Raw genomic sequence first — 21,400 nt, 5'->3', positions numbered from 1 at the left:
AATCCTCTATTTTGTGTACAAAAAAAGAGTATGCGGGGAGTCCATATCTGATGCCTTAGACTTCAAATGAGCTCAAATTCCTTCAAGGCCATCAATAGAAATTAGTCTAGTAGAGGATTAAGCTAAGAAACACAAGATTTGACCAAATATTGAATGCTTAAGCTCTGTTTTACCAAATTCACCTGCAGATTTGATGAAGAGCTTGGATCTCACTGTAGACTTGATCAAATTGAATTCTGACTTCACCAGCTTGTAGAGCATGCTTGAAAACACCTGGGGCTAAGAGGAATTAGACCCGATCTCAATTTTTCTCCCAAAAATAGGTGCCTGCAAAAAATGCGATTTGTGGCGGTTTGCGCTTCTTTCTTGATGGGCTGGATCATGGAGAGGCTGGCTATGTTGGGCTAGAAGGGTTTGGCCTAATGTTGAGTGTGCAAGGAGCTAGAGCTCCTCCACCAGCTGGGGGTACAGAGGTTAGTTGAAAAAAAGAGAAAAAAATTATAATTAGCTACTAATCTTAATTAGCAAAATGATTAACAAGATAATGGGCTCACAAATTGATAGATTCTAGGCTTGGCTCTGATACCATGTTGAAATTATAGCAATGTGATGAGCTATGGTGGATCAAATACTAGAATCAACATCATTAACAAAGTGATTAAATGATAATTAAGACGTAATTAGTGAGTCATTAACAAAGTGATTAGATGATAATTAAGACGTGATTAGTGAGCAATTAACAAAGTGATTAGATGATAATTAAGACTTAATTAGTGAGTAATTAAGATGTAATTAGTGAGCAATTAACTAATAGCTTAATGTAGGCATGGATAATAAAAAACTAGCAAATTCTCATTAGGCCAATGCCTCAATTTATAGAGTTTACATCCAAGCATCTAATCCCACTGATTTCTCCTTGATTCACTCCACCTCTTTTGCTTGATTCTCTCCACCTCTCCCAGAATATCTCCACACTTCCTAAATCTTCTCATGCTACCCTTTATTCTCTCCCAATAGATTCTTCTCACCTTTTCACATGTTCTTTTATATTTACACATTCTCGTTTACAGCCTCTAACCAAGGGCTTGTTCCTGCACACACCCTATTCACTTGTATATTTCAACATGTGACACCATTGAAGGTATGCCCTATAGATGAGCATGTTTTGTTGGTACCATCTCCAGCACAAATCTCGCAACTGCATGGACATCTACACCCATGAAGACCAAACTTCTGAGAGCGCATATGTGATTGAGTGCATCTTTCAAGAAAGACATCTGCACGTGATATTCACAGCAACATGTATATCTATCCTTCACTCGACGAACAAAGAAAGGCTTCAAATACTCAAATGAATGCAATTGAAGTTTACATTTTGGATGAGAAGCTTTGAATCTATGAAACAACTTAACCTGCAGATAAAAAAACTCAACACCCAAATATAATTTTTATACCCTGTATGATCCAAAATGATGAGATTTTTAACCAATTAAAACGAACCAAATTACTTGGATCAATTTTTTGCTCACAGTGAAAAAATAGAGCAACTTGATGAAGATCAATCAGGCTTCGAATGAGGGTTATTTTGTGATTTGATGGTACACTAGGCTATAGCAAGTCCCCAATGGCACTAATGAATCACCAATGCTTCCAATTGGTGGTTAGATGCAATTAATTTGTGTTTATCTCTGCTCACTGTGCAGAAAATTGGTATGCTTGGAGCACTCAATTGATCAATTTGCACTTATCCAACTTCAAGGGGCTCTTGGGGGAGTCTATAGCTACAAGTATACTTGATTTTGAAACCCAATATTACCACATAATCTTTAATAATCAAGGAGATTTATTACCTTCTTCCCTGGTACTCTGCAAGACATGCGCATGCGTCTAATATTTCACTGATTGTGTGTAGCTCCCTTCACCATTGGCTTTGAAACTTTATGAGATTCTTGTACACTCCTAGGAACCCCTCCATGTGTGAGGAATTAGGCCAATTGCTTCTGTGTAAGTGTAGATCTGAGATCTTCTCCAGAAAAAAGGCACCTGAGAAATCGTGATTTTCGGGAGCTCTCTGCGTTGAGAAACACCGATTGCTTTGGGCACTGCGTGGAGAGCCTTGAGTGTAGTTTATGCCCCTAAAAGAGCTAGGGCAACGAGTATATGTGAAAAGAGAGGGAGCTCCTCTACCAGGTGGGGGTACACTTTGGCTATGGAGAAGAGAGGAGCTTAATGCTTATAATTATGATTATGGGCTAATGAAGTGAATAAAACACTTGATGATGGCTAAGATATGTTGGGCATGGATCTGAGACTCTAATACCATGTTAAAATTTACATGAATACCATCACTAATGCAATGAAATGAGCTATGGTGGGTCAAATTAATCACTTCATAATGGCATAAGTGCGGATTAACACGAGATTAAACAGCAATTAAAGATGGTGATTAGAAGCACAATGTGGACATGAGATTGACACAATAACCAACTAGATCTTCATTTTAGCACAAGCTCAATTTATACAAGTTTGTCCATGATCTACTCCACTGATTGCTCCTTGATTTGTGCCACCTTCCCTAAATATAGGGGGACAGCTCATCCTTGATTCACTCCACCTCTTTTGTTTGATTCTCTCTACCTCTTCACTTTTCCCAGAATATCTCCACACATCCTAGATCTTCTCATGCTACCCTTTATTCTCTAAGAGTAGATACCTCTTAGCTTTTCACTGCTACCCACTCTTTTACATACCCGCACACACCCATTCACTTGCATATTTCAACACCTCCCCTCAAGTGAATAATCCTAGCACACTTGGACCCTATACCAAGTTTCCCTCTTACTTGGTAGCCCGGACGACCAGTGCGTCCCTAACTCATAGTCCTTGACATGCTCTCTCTATGTGTCCAAGGCTACTACAAGTGCCCATGACCTTGACTAAGTGCTCACACATACATCTACCACATGGCCTACATCATCGGTGGTTTAACTCTGCTGGGGGGGCAGGTTACATTAGGTTGTGGGGTTTCTATCTCTCTTCCTTACAGATTTTCGCATGGCTTCTCACTTCTTGGAGCCTCACATCTTCTCTTGTCTTCAGTCTTCTTGTTGTGGCAACTTCTCTTCGTGTCCATTTCTTCCTTCAATGCTTCGTCTAGCTCTTCTTCTGGTGTTGATCCTCCTCTTGAAAAGATATGTTCTTCTTCTTTCATGGCTGTGGCCACGAGCTTGACCTTCAGCTCTGTCTCCATGTGAGCAACATATTTTAATGTATTGTTGACAGATCTTTTGTGCTTTTGATGTTTATCTTGTGTAAATTGTGTCATTTTTTTAATCATGCAATGCAAACCCAAATCTATGTCAGAGGTCTTACCTCTTGTCTTATTCTAGACAAGGGTAGTATCTGATCCCATATTTACAATGATGTAGTTACCCATGTGTGCCCAATACATAATGTATATAGCATTCATTCTTATGCACATTCCCAAATGCAACACTGAGCTGTGAATAACTTGAATTTGAGTGATTTGCACGCATTAACCAAGGGGAAAATGCAAGATGATGATTTTTAGAGTTATCAACACCCAAATATAATTTTTAAACCCTGTATGATCCAAAATGATTAGACTTTTAACCAATTAAAACGAACCAACTTACTTGGATCAAATTTTTGCTCACAGTGCAAAAAATATAGCAACTTGATGAAGCTCAATCGGGCTCCGAATGAGAGATCTTTTGTGATTTAATATGGTACACTAGGCTGTAGCAAGTCCCCAATGGCAATAATGAACCACCAATGCTTCCAATTGATGGAGATTAGACGCAATTAATTTGTGTTTAGCAGAGGCTTATCTCTACTCACTGTGCAAAAAAATGGTGTGCTTGGAGCACTCAATTGATCAATTTGCACTTATCCAACTTTAAGGGGCTCTTGGGGGAGTCTATAGCTATAAGTACACTTGATTTTGAAGCCCAATATTACCACATAATCTTCAATAATTAACGAGATTTATTACCTTCTTCCCTGGTACTCTGTAGCAAAACAGGTGTCTGATATTTCACTGAGATTGTGTGCAGCTCCCTTCACCATTGGCTTTGAAACTTTATCTTGTACACTCCTAGGAACCCCTCTGTGTGTGAGGAATTAGGCCAATTGCTTCTGTGTAAGTGTAGATCTGAGATCTTCTCGAGAAAAAAGGCACCTGAGAAATCGTGATTTTGGAGAGCTCTCTACGTTGAGAAACACCGATTGCTTTGGGCTCTGTGGAGAGCCTTGAGTGTAGTTTATGCCCCTAAAAGAGCTTGGGCAATGAGTATATGTGAAAAGAGAGGGAGTTCCTCTACCAGCTGGGGGTACACTTTGGCTATGGAGAAGAGGAGCTTAATGCTTATAATTATGATTATGGGCTAATGAAGTGAATAAAACACTTGATGATGGGCTAAGACATGTTGGGAATGGATCTGAGGCTCTAATACCATGTTAAAATTTACATGAATACCATCACTAATGCAATGAAAAAAGCTATTGTGGGTCAAATTAACCACTTCATAATGGCATAAAAGCGGATTAACACGATATTAAAGAGCAATTAAAGATGGTGATTAGAAGCACAATGTGGACATGAGATTGACACAATAACCAACTAGATCTTCATTTTAGCACAAGCTCAATTTATACAAGTTTGTCCATGATCTGCTCCACTAATTGCTCCTTGAATATTTGTGCCACCTTCCCTACGTATGGGGGGACAACTCATCCTTGATTCACTCCACCTCTTTTGTTTGATTCTCTCCACCTCTTCACTTTTCCCAAAATATCTCCACACATCCTAGATCTTCTCATGCTACCCTTTATTCTCTCCCAGTAGATACCTCTTAGCTTTTCACTGCTGCTACTACCCACTCTTTTACATACTCTCTTCTAAAGCCTCTTGCTAAGTGCTTGTTCCTGCACACACCCATTCACTTGCATATTTCAACACCTCCCCTCAAGTGAATAATCCTAGCACACTTGGACCCTATACCAAGTTTCCCTCTTACTTGGTAGCCCACATGACCAGTGCCTCAAGTCCCTAACTCATAGTCCTTGACACGCTCCCTCTATGTGTCCAAGGCTACTACAAGTGCCTGTGACCTTGACTAAGTGCTCACACATACATCTACCACATGGCCTATATCATCGATGGTTTAACTGTGTTGGGGCAGGTTACATTAGGTTGTGGGGTTTCTATCTCTCTTCCTTACAAATTTTTACATGGCTCCTCACTTCTTGGAGCCTCACATCTTCTCTTGTCTTCAGTCTTCATGTTGTGGCAGCTTCTCTTGCGTCCATGTCTTCCTTCAATGCTTCGTCTAGCTCTTCTTCTTGGTGTTGATCCTCCTCTTGAAAAGATATGTTCTTCTTCTTTCATGGCTACGGCCACGAGCTTGACCTTTAGCTCTGTCTCCATGTGAGCAACATATTATAATGTATTGTTGATAGATCTTTTGTGCTTTTGATGTTTATCTTGTGTAAATTGTGTCATTTTTTTAATTATGCAATGCAAACACAAATCTATGTGGGAGGTCTTACCTCTTGCCTTATTCTGGAAAAGGGTAGTGTCTGATCCCATATTTACAATGACTCGTAGTCACCCATGTGTGCCCAATACATAATGTATATAGCATTCATTCTTATGCACATTCCCAAATGTAACACTGGTTGTGAATAACTTGAATTTGAGTGTGATTTGCAGGCATTAACCAAGGGGAAAATGCAAGATGATGATTTTTAGAGTTATATCAACACCCAAATATAATTTTTAAACCTTGTATGATCCAAAATGATTAGATTTTTAACCAATTAACGAACCAAATTACTTGGATCAATTTTTTGCTCACAGTGCAAAAAATAGAGCAACTTGATGAAGCTCAATCGGGCTCCGAATGAGAGATCTTTTGTGATTTGATGGTACACTAGGCTGTAGCAAGTTCCCAATGGCACTAATGAACCACCAATGCTTCCAATTGATGGAGATTAGATGCAATTAGAAGATCTAGGATGTGTAGAGATATTCTGGGAAAAATGAAGGGGTGGAGATATTCTGGGAAAAATGAAGGGGTGGAGAGAATCAAGCAAAAGAGGTGGAGTGAATCAAGGATGAGGTGTCCCCCAGATGTAGGGAAGGTGGCACAAATAGGGGAGCAATCACTGGAGCAGATCATGGACAAGCTTATACAAATTGAGCTTGTGCTAATGAAGATCTAGTTGGTTATTGTGTCAATCTCATGTCCACATTGTGCTTCTAATCACCATCTTGTATAAATTGAGCTTGTGCTAATGAAGATCTAGTTGGTTATTGTGTCAATCTCATGTCCACATTGTGTTTCTAATCACCATCTTTAATTGCTCTTTAATCTCGTGTTAATTCGCTTTTATGCCATTATGAAGTGGTTAATATTTGACCCACCATAGCTCATTTCATTGTATTAGTGATGGTATTCATGCAAATTTTAAATTGGTATTAGAGCCTCAGATCCATGCCCAACATGTCTTAGCCCATCATCAAGTGTTTTATTCACTTCATTAGCCCATCATCATAATTATAAGCATTAAGCTCCTCTCTTCTCCATAGCCAAAGTGTACCCCCAGCTGGTAGAGGAGCTCCCTCTCTTTGCACATATACTCATTGCCCTTTTAGGGGCATAAACTATACTCAAGGCTCTCCACGCAGCCCAAAGCAATCCAACGTAGAGCTCCCGAAAATCACGATTTCTCAGGTGCCTTTTTTTGGAGAGAAGATCTCAGATCTACACTTACACAGAAGCAATTGGCCTAATTCCTCACACACGGAGGGGTTCCTAGGAGTGTACAAGAATCTCATAAAGTTTCAAAGCCAATGGTAAAGGGAGCTGCACACAATCAGTGAAATATCAGACACCTATCTTGCTCTACAGAGTACCAGGGAAGAAGGTAATAAATCTCCTTGATTATTGAAGATTATGTGGTAATATTGGGCTTCAAAATCAAGTATACTTGTAGCTATAGACTCCCCCAAGAGCCCTTTGAAGTTGGATGAGTGCAAATTGATCAATTGAGTGCTCCAAGCACACCAATTTTTTGCACAGTGAGCAGAGATAAGCCTCTGCTAAACACAAATTTATGCTACTCTTTATTCTCTCCCAGTAGATACCTCTCACCTTTTCACTGCTACCTACTCTTTTACATACTCTCTTCTACGGCCTCTAGCTAAGGGCTTGTTCCCGCACACACCCATTCACTTGCATATTTCAACAAATGTAAGAAGGCTAATGGCTACTAATGACTTTCTAGACTGACCACTAACAAGTCTCGACCTTGTAATTGGATTACAACATCAATTATGGAAGAGTGAGTTCCATCACACATGTCTTGATCCAAGCTTTGCCAGATGCCTCTCCATAGTCGCCATATCTTTTGTAACAAAATCAAATGCATAATGTTTGCCTCCCAGATGAAATACCTGTTCATAAAAATAATCAATGCTAAAAAGTAACGAATGTCACCCTAGCAGAATTTGCTACAAATACAAACAAACTTTATGTTAAAAATAAAACAAGTTAGAACAAACCAATGGATTTGCATTCTAACCAGGCAATAAAAAAACACCAAACACTAAGTATAGCTAGAGAGTCCTAAGCTAGGGTGGCTCTATAGTAAAGAGTGGTGGCACCAAATATTTTCATCGATTAGGAATACTTGAGCCTTAGACACGAGAGAGAAGAAATGAGGAATGTAAGGGTCTTTGCTAGTTTACACCCTTAGTCGTTCATGGTCGAACAACCTTCTCTTGTGGATAAGGTAAGGCCCTCAACCTTTTCTCTCTTGGTGTCACCATAAGGGAGCTTAGCCAAAGAGCAAAGAGGGAGAGAGCTATGGAAAGCTTTATCTCAACCTCAATACCAATGTGAGTGTGAGAATGGGAGAGAGATAGGGGAGAGGGAGAGGGAGAGGGAGAGGGAGAAGAAGAAGAAGAGACCAAGCAAAACCACTCCACACACTCAACATACAATCTAAAAAGGTAAGCATGCATCAAAGAGAAAGCAAATATACAAGCAAACATCAACACAAGAGCACAAAAGCTAGACTCAATTGTGATAATGGGGTTATGTGCGTTCTCATTAGTCATACAAGCCTCATGAATATTTTCAATGTCTGATTGCCCATGACATGTTTGGGGACCCGAAACTATACAAGTCGTAAGCTTGATTAATCACTATCCTTTGGAATTACACAAGTCATAAGCTTGGAGTAAAATATCACGGAGGTTCACACTTTATGGCATCGCAGGCTTTAGATTATTTCAATGGGTGGGTCGAAGTCACTAGAGACTGGCAGCCCTTCGGGCTCAAGATATCACAAAATTTGTTGTACAGAATGATGGCAAAAAGGGTGTAGCCAAGTAATGTTAATTAATGTGGTTAACATTTCATACTCATAATTTTTTAAACTAAGAATCCATATACCACGATTGATATGAGATATTCATTTCTCCATTTTTTTTGTCCATTTCCATCTTGTGACTTTTATATGTCAAGGAGTAGTTTCTTTCATTATGGATGGAGTGAAGCATATAATAATGAAAGAGACATTGACTATTAAGATTGGACACATTGATCATTAACATCAAACTAATGTATTAGTCCCAACTATCATGTAGCCATGCAAAACATTTAGCCTTCACTATCAAAAAAACATGTTAATTATTATCAATTCACTTTACAATACTTTAAAGACGGTGAATAAACCTTAAACTCGATAATTTACTGTACACACTTGCATGCATTTAAAAATTACATGGATGAACCTTAAATGTATCAATCTCTATGTGATCGATTGCTTCAAAAAGTAATAATCCTTGTTGATGACCACATATAGTCCACAATATCCTTGAAGAATGTCTATGAAATTCAATATCTTTAGCATCACAACCAACTAGAGTCTATTATTTATTTTTGTTGTAAAAAGAAAAGACTCATAAAAGTCTCAAAATGAGAGAAAAGAACAAAAAGAGTTTTGAAAAACTAAAAAGCAAAACAAATGAGTTTTCTGCTTTATCATGTACCAAGATCTGTCCCATGCAAAGTTCAAAGAGTGCTTAAATAACACGCAAGCATAGAACAGGTTGATACGTTCCATGCAAGAAAATAAGATTTAAAATCAGAAGAGAATAGTTAATTTTATTAAATATCGAAAATTAAACGTTTTGGATACAGAGTAATTGAATTCGTTAAACATAAGTACATAGGGTAGAGAAATATTCTAGAAGTTGATTTTTATTTTTTGTAAAAGGGGGGTGGGGGAGGAGGAACGGTAGGGAGGGGCGTGACGGGAGGCAGGATGACGGAGGAGGGTGGCGGGATAGCATAATAGTAGTTAGGGGGGAGGGGAGAGAGCGGCAAAACAGGAGGTGGTACGACCACCGGGGCGGCGTAGACGGGAGGTGGTAAAACGACAGGCGGTACGACTGCCGGAGGCGAAGGGACGGCGTAGACGGGAGGTGGCAAAACAACAGGTGGTATAACCACCGGAGGTGAAGTGGAGACTGGAGGCGGCAAAACGACAGGCGGTGCGACTACTGGCGCCGTGGTCGCGCCCGCCGGAGGTGGTATGGCATAGTAGAAGTTGGGCGGCAGCGGCGGGAATATGGTGGGCAGCACCGGTGGCGGCGGCGACTTGTAGTCGTAGATGATAGGCGGCAGTAGGGCGGCAGGCGGCGGGGGTGACGGCGGCGGGGGCGACTTGTAGTAGTAGATGATTGGCGGCAGCTGGGTGGCGACCGGGGGAGGCGGCGATTTGTAGTAGTAGATGATGGGCGGCAAGGTTATCGGCGGTAAGATGGGCGTCGAGTATCCCGGAAACAAGCGTCGCATGAGGCGAGTTACTGGAGAGGCTACAGCTGCCGGGGAGGGAGGTTTCTCCGTTCGGAGCACTGCTGGCAACGGAGGCGTCTGCGTCTTGAGCAGGGCCGAGGAGGGAGATTTTACCGTATGAAGCACTACAGACGACGGAGTTTTGTCTGTCGGTAGGAAGCCGACGGGATCGACTGCACGCCAACCGCGTCGAGCGGCGCCAAGGACCGCCACCCCGTGTGCGGAAAGGGCAACGGCCAAAGCCAGCAAATAAAAACAGGAAGACATTTTGGCTAAGAGCTACTAGCATGCATGGAGCTCCGATCCCTTTTTATTCATGCAGGATGGCATGGCAGCCTTTGAGCCCTCCATAACAAATGCTCAAAAGAGCTGGAAGCACATAATTGTCGTCGTAGCTGTAGTCCGTCACCCACCGCCCCTCCCCTTCCTCGCAAGTTGTTGTTGACGTCCTGGTCGCATAATCGAGTGCTCGCTTCATGGCATTTAAAGTGATTTGAAATCTTCTGCTCTGAGCGGACAGAGATGTGTACAGCCCTTTTCACATGTGTCAACCCAGGGCAATATTGCCCGCCCATGCTCAACGAGGGTCTCCCTTTAAGAGAGTTTCACACTCTGATGTATCTCGTGGCCCACATCTTCCGCCTTGTTTCACAACATTTTTCCTCAAAAGTTGTCCCAAGATGAGCATGGACACCGCACATGCATTGTTTACAATTGTTTAGAGAGACCAACTTTCTCAACCTCATGACTTCCACTTTTTCATTAAGAAATATGTATAATTTCTAGCTAAATTATAAGTAAAATCCACAAAAGTTTGCTCTTTTTTATTTGAAATTGAGGAAATAGTTTTACTAGGTATAGTTGTGAATTTAATTTTCTTTTCAGAAAGGAGACTTCTATTAAGTATGAATTTTTTTTACAAAATGGAGATTTCACACCAAGCAAGGTGGAGATCTCAACCAATCAGGAGCCCTGTGCTGCCAATAGGGTCCCGAATGAGAGGATGTGAAAAAGATACCAATGTCTCGCTCTCAACTGCCGTGCTTCCTCTCCGCCCGCAGCCCTCGAAGATCCCTAGATTCTGGCCCAGGTAACCATAATGGTGTGAATAATATCACGCCAAATCTTGCAAAGACATTGCGAAACAAGAATGGGAGTACCCTCAATGGCCTCGGTGCATCTAGCCTTCCAGATATTCCAGGCTGAGATGCTAGCAATAATCTAAGAGCTGTCTAACCTCTGTGCCGGAGGGACAAAGTGTGAAAGTGGCAAATCCTGAAGACAACACTGCGGAGCAACTCCTTGCCTAACCATAATGGCCAAGCTCCCCTCGAATCTCAGCTGAGGCCCAGACTAGTCAACCAAATGATAGAACCAAAAGAAATGATAGCATCCCTCTTAATCCTACCAAAGAGGTGTGCAATCTCGCAGACCAAACCCTCTGTGCTTCCTTGCATTCCCATAAACAATGGTAAACTAACTTATGCCAATTGATAGTAGCTCCTGCTGCCAACAAAAGACCTTCAAGGCTGTCCGGAAAGCACATAAACAAGCATGTAAAGCCTCAAGGAACAATGTCGTATCATCTGCTAACTCAGAGTCCAAAAACTCTTCCTCCGTGCATAAAGGCAGCCTGAGACCCCCAACACCAGCAGGGGGCAACCCGAAGAAACCTACTCATAGCCTCCACTACAATGAGGTATAGTAAAGGGGTGAGGGGACAGCCCTGCCTCAGTGCGTGAAGGAATTCATCCTTCGAGAAAGGGGCATCCATGGAAGAACACATAGCATCTGTAATGAGCCTCGGCATGCACTCCCAAACTTTCTGTCGTGCCACATCTCTCTGAAGGAGAGGGCACCTCTCCTTCAGAGGGCACCTCTCCAGTCACAAAGACCGATAAAAATCTGAAGCAGTACTCCCACCTTATCAGGCTCAATCTAAACCTCACCCTGTGAATCCTGCAAGTACCTCACAGAATCCCTGCTATGCAATGAGGGTCGTTTTGGAGTCTTTCTCTATTTCGACGTAGAGGACCGCGAGCTCGGCCTTGGAAAAAACAATGGTTCGGTCAAGGGAGATTGATTTGCCATGATGCTAATCGAAGAAAAAGGTCGACTTGAACCCGGATGAGGAGCAATCTAAACCAAGGGGAAGAGGCAGGCAAGGAAGCGGAGGAAAGGAAGAGAGTGTGGAAAAGGGCAAAAAAATAAAAAATAAAATAAAATAAAATAAAATAAAATAAAAAAGAAGAAAGAAAGAAAGAAAGAAAGAAAGAGAAAGAAAAAAAAGAAAAGAAAAAAAGAAAAAGAAGAAAAGAAAAGAAAAAAGAAGAAAAGAAGAAAGAAAAAAGAGAAAAAAGAGAGAAAAAAAACCAGGCGAAGAAGGGCGGGGGAAGGGCAACGTAGCAAAGGCTACGCAGAATGGAGGCGGCGAAGGAAGGAGCGGAGGCGGCAGGCGAAGAAGGGCTAGGGAAGGGTTGCACCGAATGGAGGAGGCAGAGAGAGGAGGGGAGGCGGAGAGAGGAGGGGAGGCGAACAAGGAGAGCAGGAGGGGAGGCGGAGAGAGGAGGGGAGGCGAACAAGGAGAGCAGGAGGGGATGGGGCGCAGACAAGAGACAGCAGCGAGAGGAAGAGGGGCGGGCAGAAGTAGGGGCGAACAACGGGAGAGGAAGGAGGGGGGGCAGAGGAAGGAAGGGGGGCGACAGAGGCCGAGGTTCGGGGAGCTCACAGGTCTTCAGCCTATAGTTGTGAATTTTCTAAGGCCATTGTATATAGTTTGCATGTACATTCATATGCAAACAACATAGGTCAAACTAGCTTTTAAACTCTCAACCTCTTTATATTAAGACACTCTCACAATTCGAATTGATAGTATTAATTTACAAACATTTAACCTAAAGCATGCAAGGAAGATGATGAGCCTTTGCCATAGAAGAGACCCAATGCCTAAGTGCCTTTGAGATAAGTGAAAGACATGTTTTACAGCTTGCCAATGTTTTGTGCGGAGGTTGTGCATAGATTTACTCTAGGAAACCCTAAACTGAATATCCAAACAAGCATTGCACAAGTAAATTATGCATCATGCCATAGCCTATTGATCAAACATCCTCCAGTGATAACCAGAATCAGGTTTCTACACGTGTAGAAACAAGCTTACAATCTTTAAATTGAAACCTCTGAAGAAGCTATCCACCAATGTACTTGGACTCATGCATGATAAGAACCCCTGAACTGTTGATAAAAATGGTATGCTGAGATAATAGTGTAAGACATAGATCAATCACATCAGCGCTACAAGTCAGCCTTGAGTTTTGTGATTTTCTCCTCATTGGGATGAGTCAAGAGCATGTCGTCCACATAAAGTATGAGAATAATCAAATCCTCACTAATTTTGCGAACATAAAGTGTGCTCTCTATCAAACTATTGCTGAATCCAAGAGTAATCAAGTGAGCATGAATTTTCTAGTACCATGCCTGTGGTGCCTATTTCAGACCATACAAGGCCTTACTCAAACAACATACCTTGCCCCCTCTGAACCCTTCTAAACAAAACCAAGAGATTGGGTGACATAGACTTCTTGTTGTAAATCCCCATTTAGAAAAGATGTTTTGGCATCCAACTGATGCACTTGCCAATCAAAGTGTGCTGCTAATGCAATGACACAACATATGGCAAGTGGTTGCAAAGGTTTCTTCATAGCCTTTAATACCTTATCTTTGAGCATACATTTTTGCAACGACTAGCCTTACCTATTACTCACAATGATGTACCATCTAATTTGTGTTTAAGCTTGTAAACCCACCTAGTGCCTATAGGATGCTTGCCTACGTCACATGCAATTCACATGACTCCCAAGTGCCATTTTATGAATGAAATTGATTTTCATTTGCATGGCAGCCATCCAATGCTCACTTTTTGAAGCATCTTCAAAAGAAATAGGCTCCTTGTAGCTATGAGTGCATGTTTAACAAAATAGCTATGTGCATGGTGAGTTGATTGATTTTCGATTGCATGGCAGCCATCCAATGCTCACTTTTTGAAGCATCTTCAAAAGAAATAGGCTCCTTGCAGCTGTGAGTGCATGTTTAACAAAATAGCTATGTGCATGGTGAGTTACTAATCTTGTTCTGCTAGGTAGAGGAGCGGACTATTTTTTGTCCCACAAAGTGTCTAATACTCGTCTAATAGTCATTTCGGGGCTGCTTTGGCCTCCTTGATAGTAGCTTGTCATTTGACCACTACATCATCAACATCTGCCTAATCAATGGGCTAAAACTTAGGCTGACCATTTAGAGGTGTTTGAGCCTCAATAGGTTGATTCACATGGTCAGAATCTGGTGCACCACTTTGGAACAAAGGAAACAAAGAATTAAACACATTCTATGGACCCACAATGGACTGTGATTTACATTCCAACAAGGACTATGTGAGTATTCAGTAAAAACCACATCTCGACTTACTATCATATGTTGTATTAAGTAAATACCACATTCCAACAAGGATTATGTGAGTATTCAATAAATATCACATCCCGCGACTCTGTGAGTATTCAATAAATACCACATCCCACGACTATGTGAGTATTCAGTAAATACCACATTCCAACAAGGACTATGTGAGTATTCAATAAATACCACATCCCGCGACTATGTGAGTATTCAATAAATACCACATTCCAACAAGGACTATGTGAGTATATATTTCGTAAATACCACATCCTGACTTACTATCATATGTTAATATAAATGGTACCCTTTGCTTTTGGAAAAATAACCCACAAATATGCATTTCATGGCCTTGTCCTAAAGCTTGTGTCGATGTTGTGAGTGATGGCACAAGAGCATATGCTAATCAACCAAACACATGCATATGAGTCACCACTGGCTTCCTTCCATTCCAAGCCTCATACGATGTCAGAGGCATCTGTTCAAAACATAAGCTGCACACATGATTGCCTCCATCCAAAATTTATGAGGTCGGCTCTTGCCTTTAACCACACAACATGCCATCTCCATAAGAGACTTGTTCTTGCGTTCAGCCACACCATTTTGCTGAGGTATATGTGGCACAATACATTGGTGTATAATACCCCTCTTTCAAGAATGAATTGAGCTCATGTGACATGTACTCCCCCCTCGATCTCTACAAAGCGACAGCAATAGCTTATGAGACCACTAAAATTTTTAGCAATGGCTAAGAAAATTTTAAAGCATGCAAAAACCTCTAATTTTCTCTTTAATGGATACACCCAAGTGTGTCACACAACATCATCAATGAAGATAACAAAGTATAGATAACCCCTAATAGATGGGATCCGCATAAGATCGCATACATCAGTATGGACAACATGTAAATTTGTGGGCAGCTCCCACAAATATAGATAAACGAGATCCACATAGGAATGCATACATCACTATGGACAAGTTACAAATTTATGGGCAACCCATGTGAGGCGTGTTGCATTTTGTTAGGTATGCATTTTTCACATACATAATTTATGGGCACTTTAAGTGATGGCAAGTCATGCACCATGTCATGCCTTTTGAGGGGAAGTAAACTATTAAAGTTTACATGGCCAAACTGAGCATGCCACAACTTTGTGTCAGTCATATAACAAAACTGGCAAAGCATCTTCTGATGCACTCCTCTCATAAACATCCAACTTATATAAGCCATGGCATAATGTACCAGTAATGACAATGGTATCCCCTTCGCAAACAATCATGCACTATGTATCTATCATCCGCAAACTGAACAACAAAGCTTACCTGCATAATTGTCGAAATCGAAATAAGGTTTTTCTTACTGTCGAGTACATATAAAACATCTTTGATAGTAATGACATCTCCATTCACTACAACAAGTGAAATTTGACCAATGTGTTTGATGGCATATGATGCATTGTTGGCACACACGATAGTCCCCCCTTAAGTGCATCTCGTAAAGAGACAAACAACCCTCTATATAAGGTAATGCTCTTAGAAGCACCACTATCAAAGTACCAAGCATGTTTGGTACTTTGCATCTCGTAAAGAGACAAACAACCCTCTATATAAGGTAATGCTCTTAGAAGCACCACTATCAAAGTACCAAGCATGTTTGGATTCTACCCCCACTAACATGCATTCTGTGTGCTTGGAAAAATCATAAGCATAGGTGACCACAAATTCCCAATCACATTGAGCTATGTTCATTGACTCATCCTTCACAGCATCTAATGCGCCATCTGACTAACATGTTGTTTTGCTTCTTCTTTTTCTCATGGATTTTTGGCATTCTTTAATGAGGTATCCAGGCGTCCGACAATAGTTACAATGCTTCTTCTTCTTCTTCAATGAGGTATATGGGATTCTGACAATAGTTACACTGCTTCTTCTTCTTCTTCTTCTTCTTCAATGAGGTATCCGGGCTTCCGACAATAGTTACACCGGTTCTTCTTCTTCTTATCATCATCCTTGGTTAAGGCTGAGTCAGTGCACAAAGTGGCCTTGCCCCTAAGGGCAGCTAGTGGCTTTCCTGACTTGCCCTTACCTTTATGTGACGCAGCAAAGGCCTAATCTTGAAATCATGCGTGATCGGTGGTTTATACTCGGGATTATTCCTCCTGTAGCAATATAGGATGCCAACTTATCAAAGAAGTACAAATTGGCATTGCTCTTGGAAAACCAAATGGAGGGTGGTAGCAAAGTTCTAAAAGGAATCTGGTAATCTATCAAAACTATCTAGAATAATCTCATCTATATTTTCTAGCAAACCTACTCCTTGAGGTCTTTGATCCTCGTGATGTAAGCATCAACAACTAAATCCCCCTCTACCATGTGCTCTGTCTCTAACGATTTTTTGAGATAAGCCACACGTGCCTCATTGTGCAACTGATATAATGAAGCAAGTACATCCCGTGCCTATTTTCCAAAGGATACAACCATATGTGTGGGATGATGTGCCTCTTGCATGATGGGACAATCAATGCATGTGCTTGTGCATCCTTGCCATCCCACTTGGCCTGCTCCTATGAGGGAGGTGTAAGAGGAACTAAAGTGGACAATGCACTTAAAGCATCGGTAGTCTCAAATGTTGCCCTTGACAAATGATGCACTTTGAGCCCCATACATGGGCCCAAAGATGTTTTGTCACTAATACATGTTGTATCATATATGACCACATAGGATAATTGGTGCCATCCAACTTAACCTCCGTCAACAAGCATGGTAAACAAAAAAAACTACGTCCTTCCATTATGTTGTCCCAAAAATTACACACACTACTACAAATGTATGCAGCAAAGTATGAACAAAAGCCATGGAAAAAGAGTGAGTATCGACTGGAAAATATGCTTGACACGTTGTAGCTGTTACAGACTGTGTGTAGGGATCGAACGATCGGCGATGAGGGGAAATCGGAGACAAGAAATCAGACAATTGGACTCGAGCAATCGAATGATTGGAATCAAGAAATAGGACGATTAGAGATGAGCAATTGGGTGATCGCCGCATGAGCAATTGAATAATTGAACTCAAGCAATAGTGCAATTGGGTGATCAAAGACGTTACAATCAAGCGAGCAGAGATGAGCAGTTGAGCGATCGGGGGCAGAGACGAGGAGTCAAGCGATCGAAGATGATGGATTAGACGATCGAAGGGCAACAATCAGATGTTTGTCAATGTGCAATCGGATGATAAAACCTTAATGATTGGACTACTGCAATCGAGCGATCGGACTTTTCCAATCACGATCCGACATTTCCAATCGTTGATGAGCAAACATGCGATTGGACGAGTGTAGGTAGGAATGCCATTGATTGGAGAATCAAGCGATTGCAACCTATGATTGCACAACCAATCGGGAAATTGGAGAACCTGTACCACCGATTGGACAATCGATGACTGCAAAAAGCCAGTGAGATTGTAGATTTTGGTGACTACACAGAGACGAGCGATTGAATTAACTATCGTTGCAAAAGCTAGAAATTGCACAACCAGCCGGGCAATTGGAGAGTCGTGATTGTAGAGCTAGCCGATTGCTTAGGTGGGTGATTGCTTAGCGAGGTGATTAGACAACTGTTGAATCAAGCGGCGATTGCAAACACGCACCTTTTTTTTGACACGTGCCACATTGTGGTGGTTATATGATGGGAGCAAAATGGGGATGGAAATGGATAGATCTAGATGAACTGCACATGATTTGTCAATTAATCAACAAATTTTGATCGACGCTACCACTGTTGGGGGGGCTGTTTATGTGAAACCAACTGCAGAGTTGAATCGTTTGGGCTGCCAACTGTGTGGAGATAGGAAAGCTATGGGTGGCCACCATCACTTGAGTCAATGGAGATGAAAACCACCAACTGTAAGGCACAAAAACTACTCTTATACCTCTTTTGGGTTGAGGGAGACTAAAATCTCTCTCCCACACACACACACACACACACACACACACACACATATACGCATGCAGCTTGAGACACACAGAGAGCAAGAGAGCTAGAACAGTGCTTTTGGATAAGAAAATGTGAGAAGCAATAGTACTCTAGGATACTCAAGTACCACCACCTAAGAGGGTGATCCCACGGGGCAAAAACCCTTCCCAAAGAGAAGGTAAAAAGTGCATGTGTGTACAAGAGTTTGTTCACACGAGAACGACCATGAGAATATACACAACACATTGTGCATCATCAAAAATCACTTTTCTTCTTAGTTTAGTACTCCAATTTACTCTTCCACCAAAATAGAGTATTTATAGTTTTTGAAATTGGAAAGTATTAATCATATGAAATGCATATCTCTACCTTTGTAAGAGACTAGACACTGGCATTGGGTCACTCCATTGCAAAGACCTTCCCATCCCCACCATAAGGAAACCATGACAGCTCCACTCACATAGCTCATAAATTTCATGTGATGGTTTCCATACATGGCAAGTAAAACTTAACGTTGTTCTCATGAAAGATGGGCTTTAGGGAATAGTAATGGAAGGGAGAAGTGTCTCAGATTAGAAGGGGAAGAGAAAAGGTTTTAGCTTGGAAGAGATGAGAGATCTCTAGTCATCATTGCATTAGGGCTAGGAGATTGTTTCATCCATCATATTGCATTGGAAGAAAACTCTAAAGGAGCATTGGATGAATTAGAGAAGCTATTTGGTGCCAAACAAAAGAACTCTAAAATTAGTCTAAAAATTCAGCTTTTTGGACTGGACATCAAAGAGAGTGAGTTACTCCAAGCTCACTTAAATAAAATGAAAAATGTTATGCAACAACTTGCATGTGTTGGGTCTCTAAGTGGAAGTGGAGGAGGATTTCATAGCAATTCTTCTCAAGAGCATGACGTTAGAAGCATTAGCCAGTTGGCGGCAGTTGCCTTAAAGAATCTACTAGAATAAACCTTCACCAGCATTGAAAGAAACCTTGATCAAAGAGGAGAAAAGACTAAAAGTCAAAGAGGGTGGACCTTCATCACACTATGAGGAGAAAACATACTTCACTGAAGGACAAAGATCCAAAGTGAAGTGCATTTTTTGTGCAAGCCATGCCACATAGAGAGAGATTCTTGGAACAAGAACAAGACTCCAAACAACACTCAAGAAAATATCATGATCAAATAAGAGCCAAGTGAAGTGGGTTCCAAGAAGGAGGCCAATCATTAGAATACCTCTTCTAGTTGATAGAAGAGGGCACCCCTCTCACCTTGTGTTAAACCAAATCATTGTATTCCTATGCTTATGTAAAACTATAGGCCCTAAGCTAACATTGTAGCCTATGGGGAACCCGTGATAGACCACTCTACCAAATGATTAAGAGTGTAGATTTAGTGTATCTATGGAGGTAGCTCGTCACTTGATGGGGAGTGTTGAAATAGCAAGTGATGTTGGGTAAATATTAGGAGAAAGGGGAAGTGGTATGTGACCCTCAAGCATTTGTATGGTTGCATAAGTCACGGAATATGGTTCAAAGTCTCAAAGCAATCCCAAAAACAAAGGAATGTGTGGAATGGCAGAACAAAAGTAGGCACCTAGAGAAGAAGGTGGGAAATAGGCCAAGTGGGTGCTCACTTCAAAGAAGATGGTCTTTAAATATAGGAAAGATTAGGGGTAGCTTAATCAAGCTTATAGACTGTGATTAATGGTTAATGGAGATATATTCAAGCCTATAAAAAGGCACTCTATCTAATGGATTAACACATGAGCATTATGCTCTATTTTTGTCATAATTTAGCTTTATCATTCATGTTAATCTCTTTCTTACAGTTCTAGCAACCATTTCCAAAGCTTCATTGAGAGGACAAGTGGGCAATACAAATAGAAAGGGGGCTAGAGGGAGGGTATCCTTGTTCTATAGACCTAAGAATGGAAAAGATTCCCACCAAAACCCCATTAAGAAGAAAATTGGAGAAAGCTCCTTTACCAAGTACAAATATTATAGAGCTGACAAGATTTCCAAGCCCTAATATCTCTAAAGCTTTGCTGATAATGACAAATGTATTTTATCATTTTCTAGATCTAGTTCAACATTATACATTTATATCTATACATTTATGTCTAGATTAAATTGCCCTCTCTTTCCTATTGAGAACAATAAAGTAGATGTTAGCCTAGGTTGATCTACCTTTGATGAAACCATGCTATCTTTCTGAAATGCAAGTTTTCAATATAAGGTGGTAAACCTAATTGCAATAACTTTAACCAAGATTTTGTAGTGCCACATAGCCCCAATACGGTAATGGGCCTCAAATAGTTTAATTAATCCCATGCAATCTAAGGCTGATCCTTTCCTTCACACAATTTCCATGTAGACCACATTTGAAAGCTCTATTCAAGAGATGTGTAACCAAGTTGTGTAGTTGAGGCAATAATTATATGAAGAACTTTACTAAAAGCCAATTTTCCACATGTTTATTAAGAGCCATGTTTAAAAGCCCATCCCAACTAAATTTCTCCTTTCCCAAAGACTCTAAAGATTTGTCACCATTTTCTTGGTGGTTAGTTCTAGATTCTCATTTCATAGATTATAACATTTTGTTAGGCTAGACCATTGACTTTGTTTGTGCTAAGAATGACATTATCGGTTGTGATCTTAATAGCATAGCATGTTATACCATTGATTATGGATTAATCTTCCAGTTAATTTATATCCCTTCCCACCAAGTATACAACCTTAACATTTGAGATCAGCATTAACTATATCCCTTCCCCAAGTGATTATGGTTTAAACTTCTAATTGATCGATATCCATTCCCCAAGTGCACAGGCTTAATCTATATCCCTTCCCCAAGTTTACAACCTTAACATTTGAGATCAACATTAACTTGGCCTTTGCAGTAGGCTTTTCCACCATTTCTCGACTTTACTATAATTTGAAAATTGAAGCATAATGATTTCCACATGTAAAGTACATGATTTATAAATGGGTTCAGTATTCCTTTGAAATCTAGCTCTACATATAAGATCTTAGCATGAGAGAATCCCCTTGCCACACAAACATAACCAAAGTAATAATTGTATCAAGGTAACATGATGA

The 21,400-nt window shown here is 40.8% G+C and overlaps 1 protein-coding gene across 1 annotated transcript; it reads right to left on the bottom strand.

The window, feature by feature from the left end:
- Window positions 1-9,270: 9,270 nt before the first annotated feature.
- On the bottom strand, window positions 9,271-10,160 carry LOC147633388 (uncharacterized). Its single transcript, XM_086805846.1, has one exon. The coding sequence runs from the start codon at window positions 10,155-10,157 to the stop codon at window positions 9,294-9,296; it is 864 nt and encodes a 287-aa protein (XP_086661972.1). The 5' UTR covers window positions 10,158-10,160; the 3' UTR covers window positions 9,271-9,293.
- Window positions 10,161-21,400: the final 11,240 nt, after the last annotated feature.

This window comes from Cibotium barometz, chromosome 12 (assembly GCF_041138505.1).
Source record: "Cibotium barometz isolate CiBa-2024 chromosome 12, ASM4113850v1, whole genome shotgun sequence".
Lineage (NCBI taxonomy): Eukaryota > Viridiplantae > Streptophyta > Polypodiopsida > Cyatheales > Cibotiaceae > Cibotium > Cibotium barometz.
This window is presented reverse-complemented; position numbering and strand designations above follow the sequence as displayed.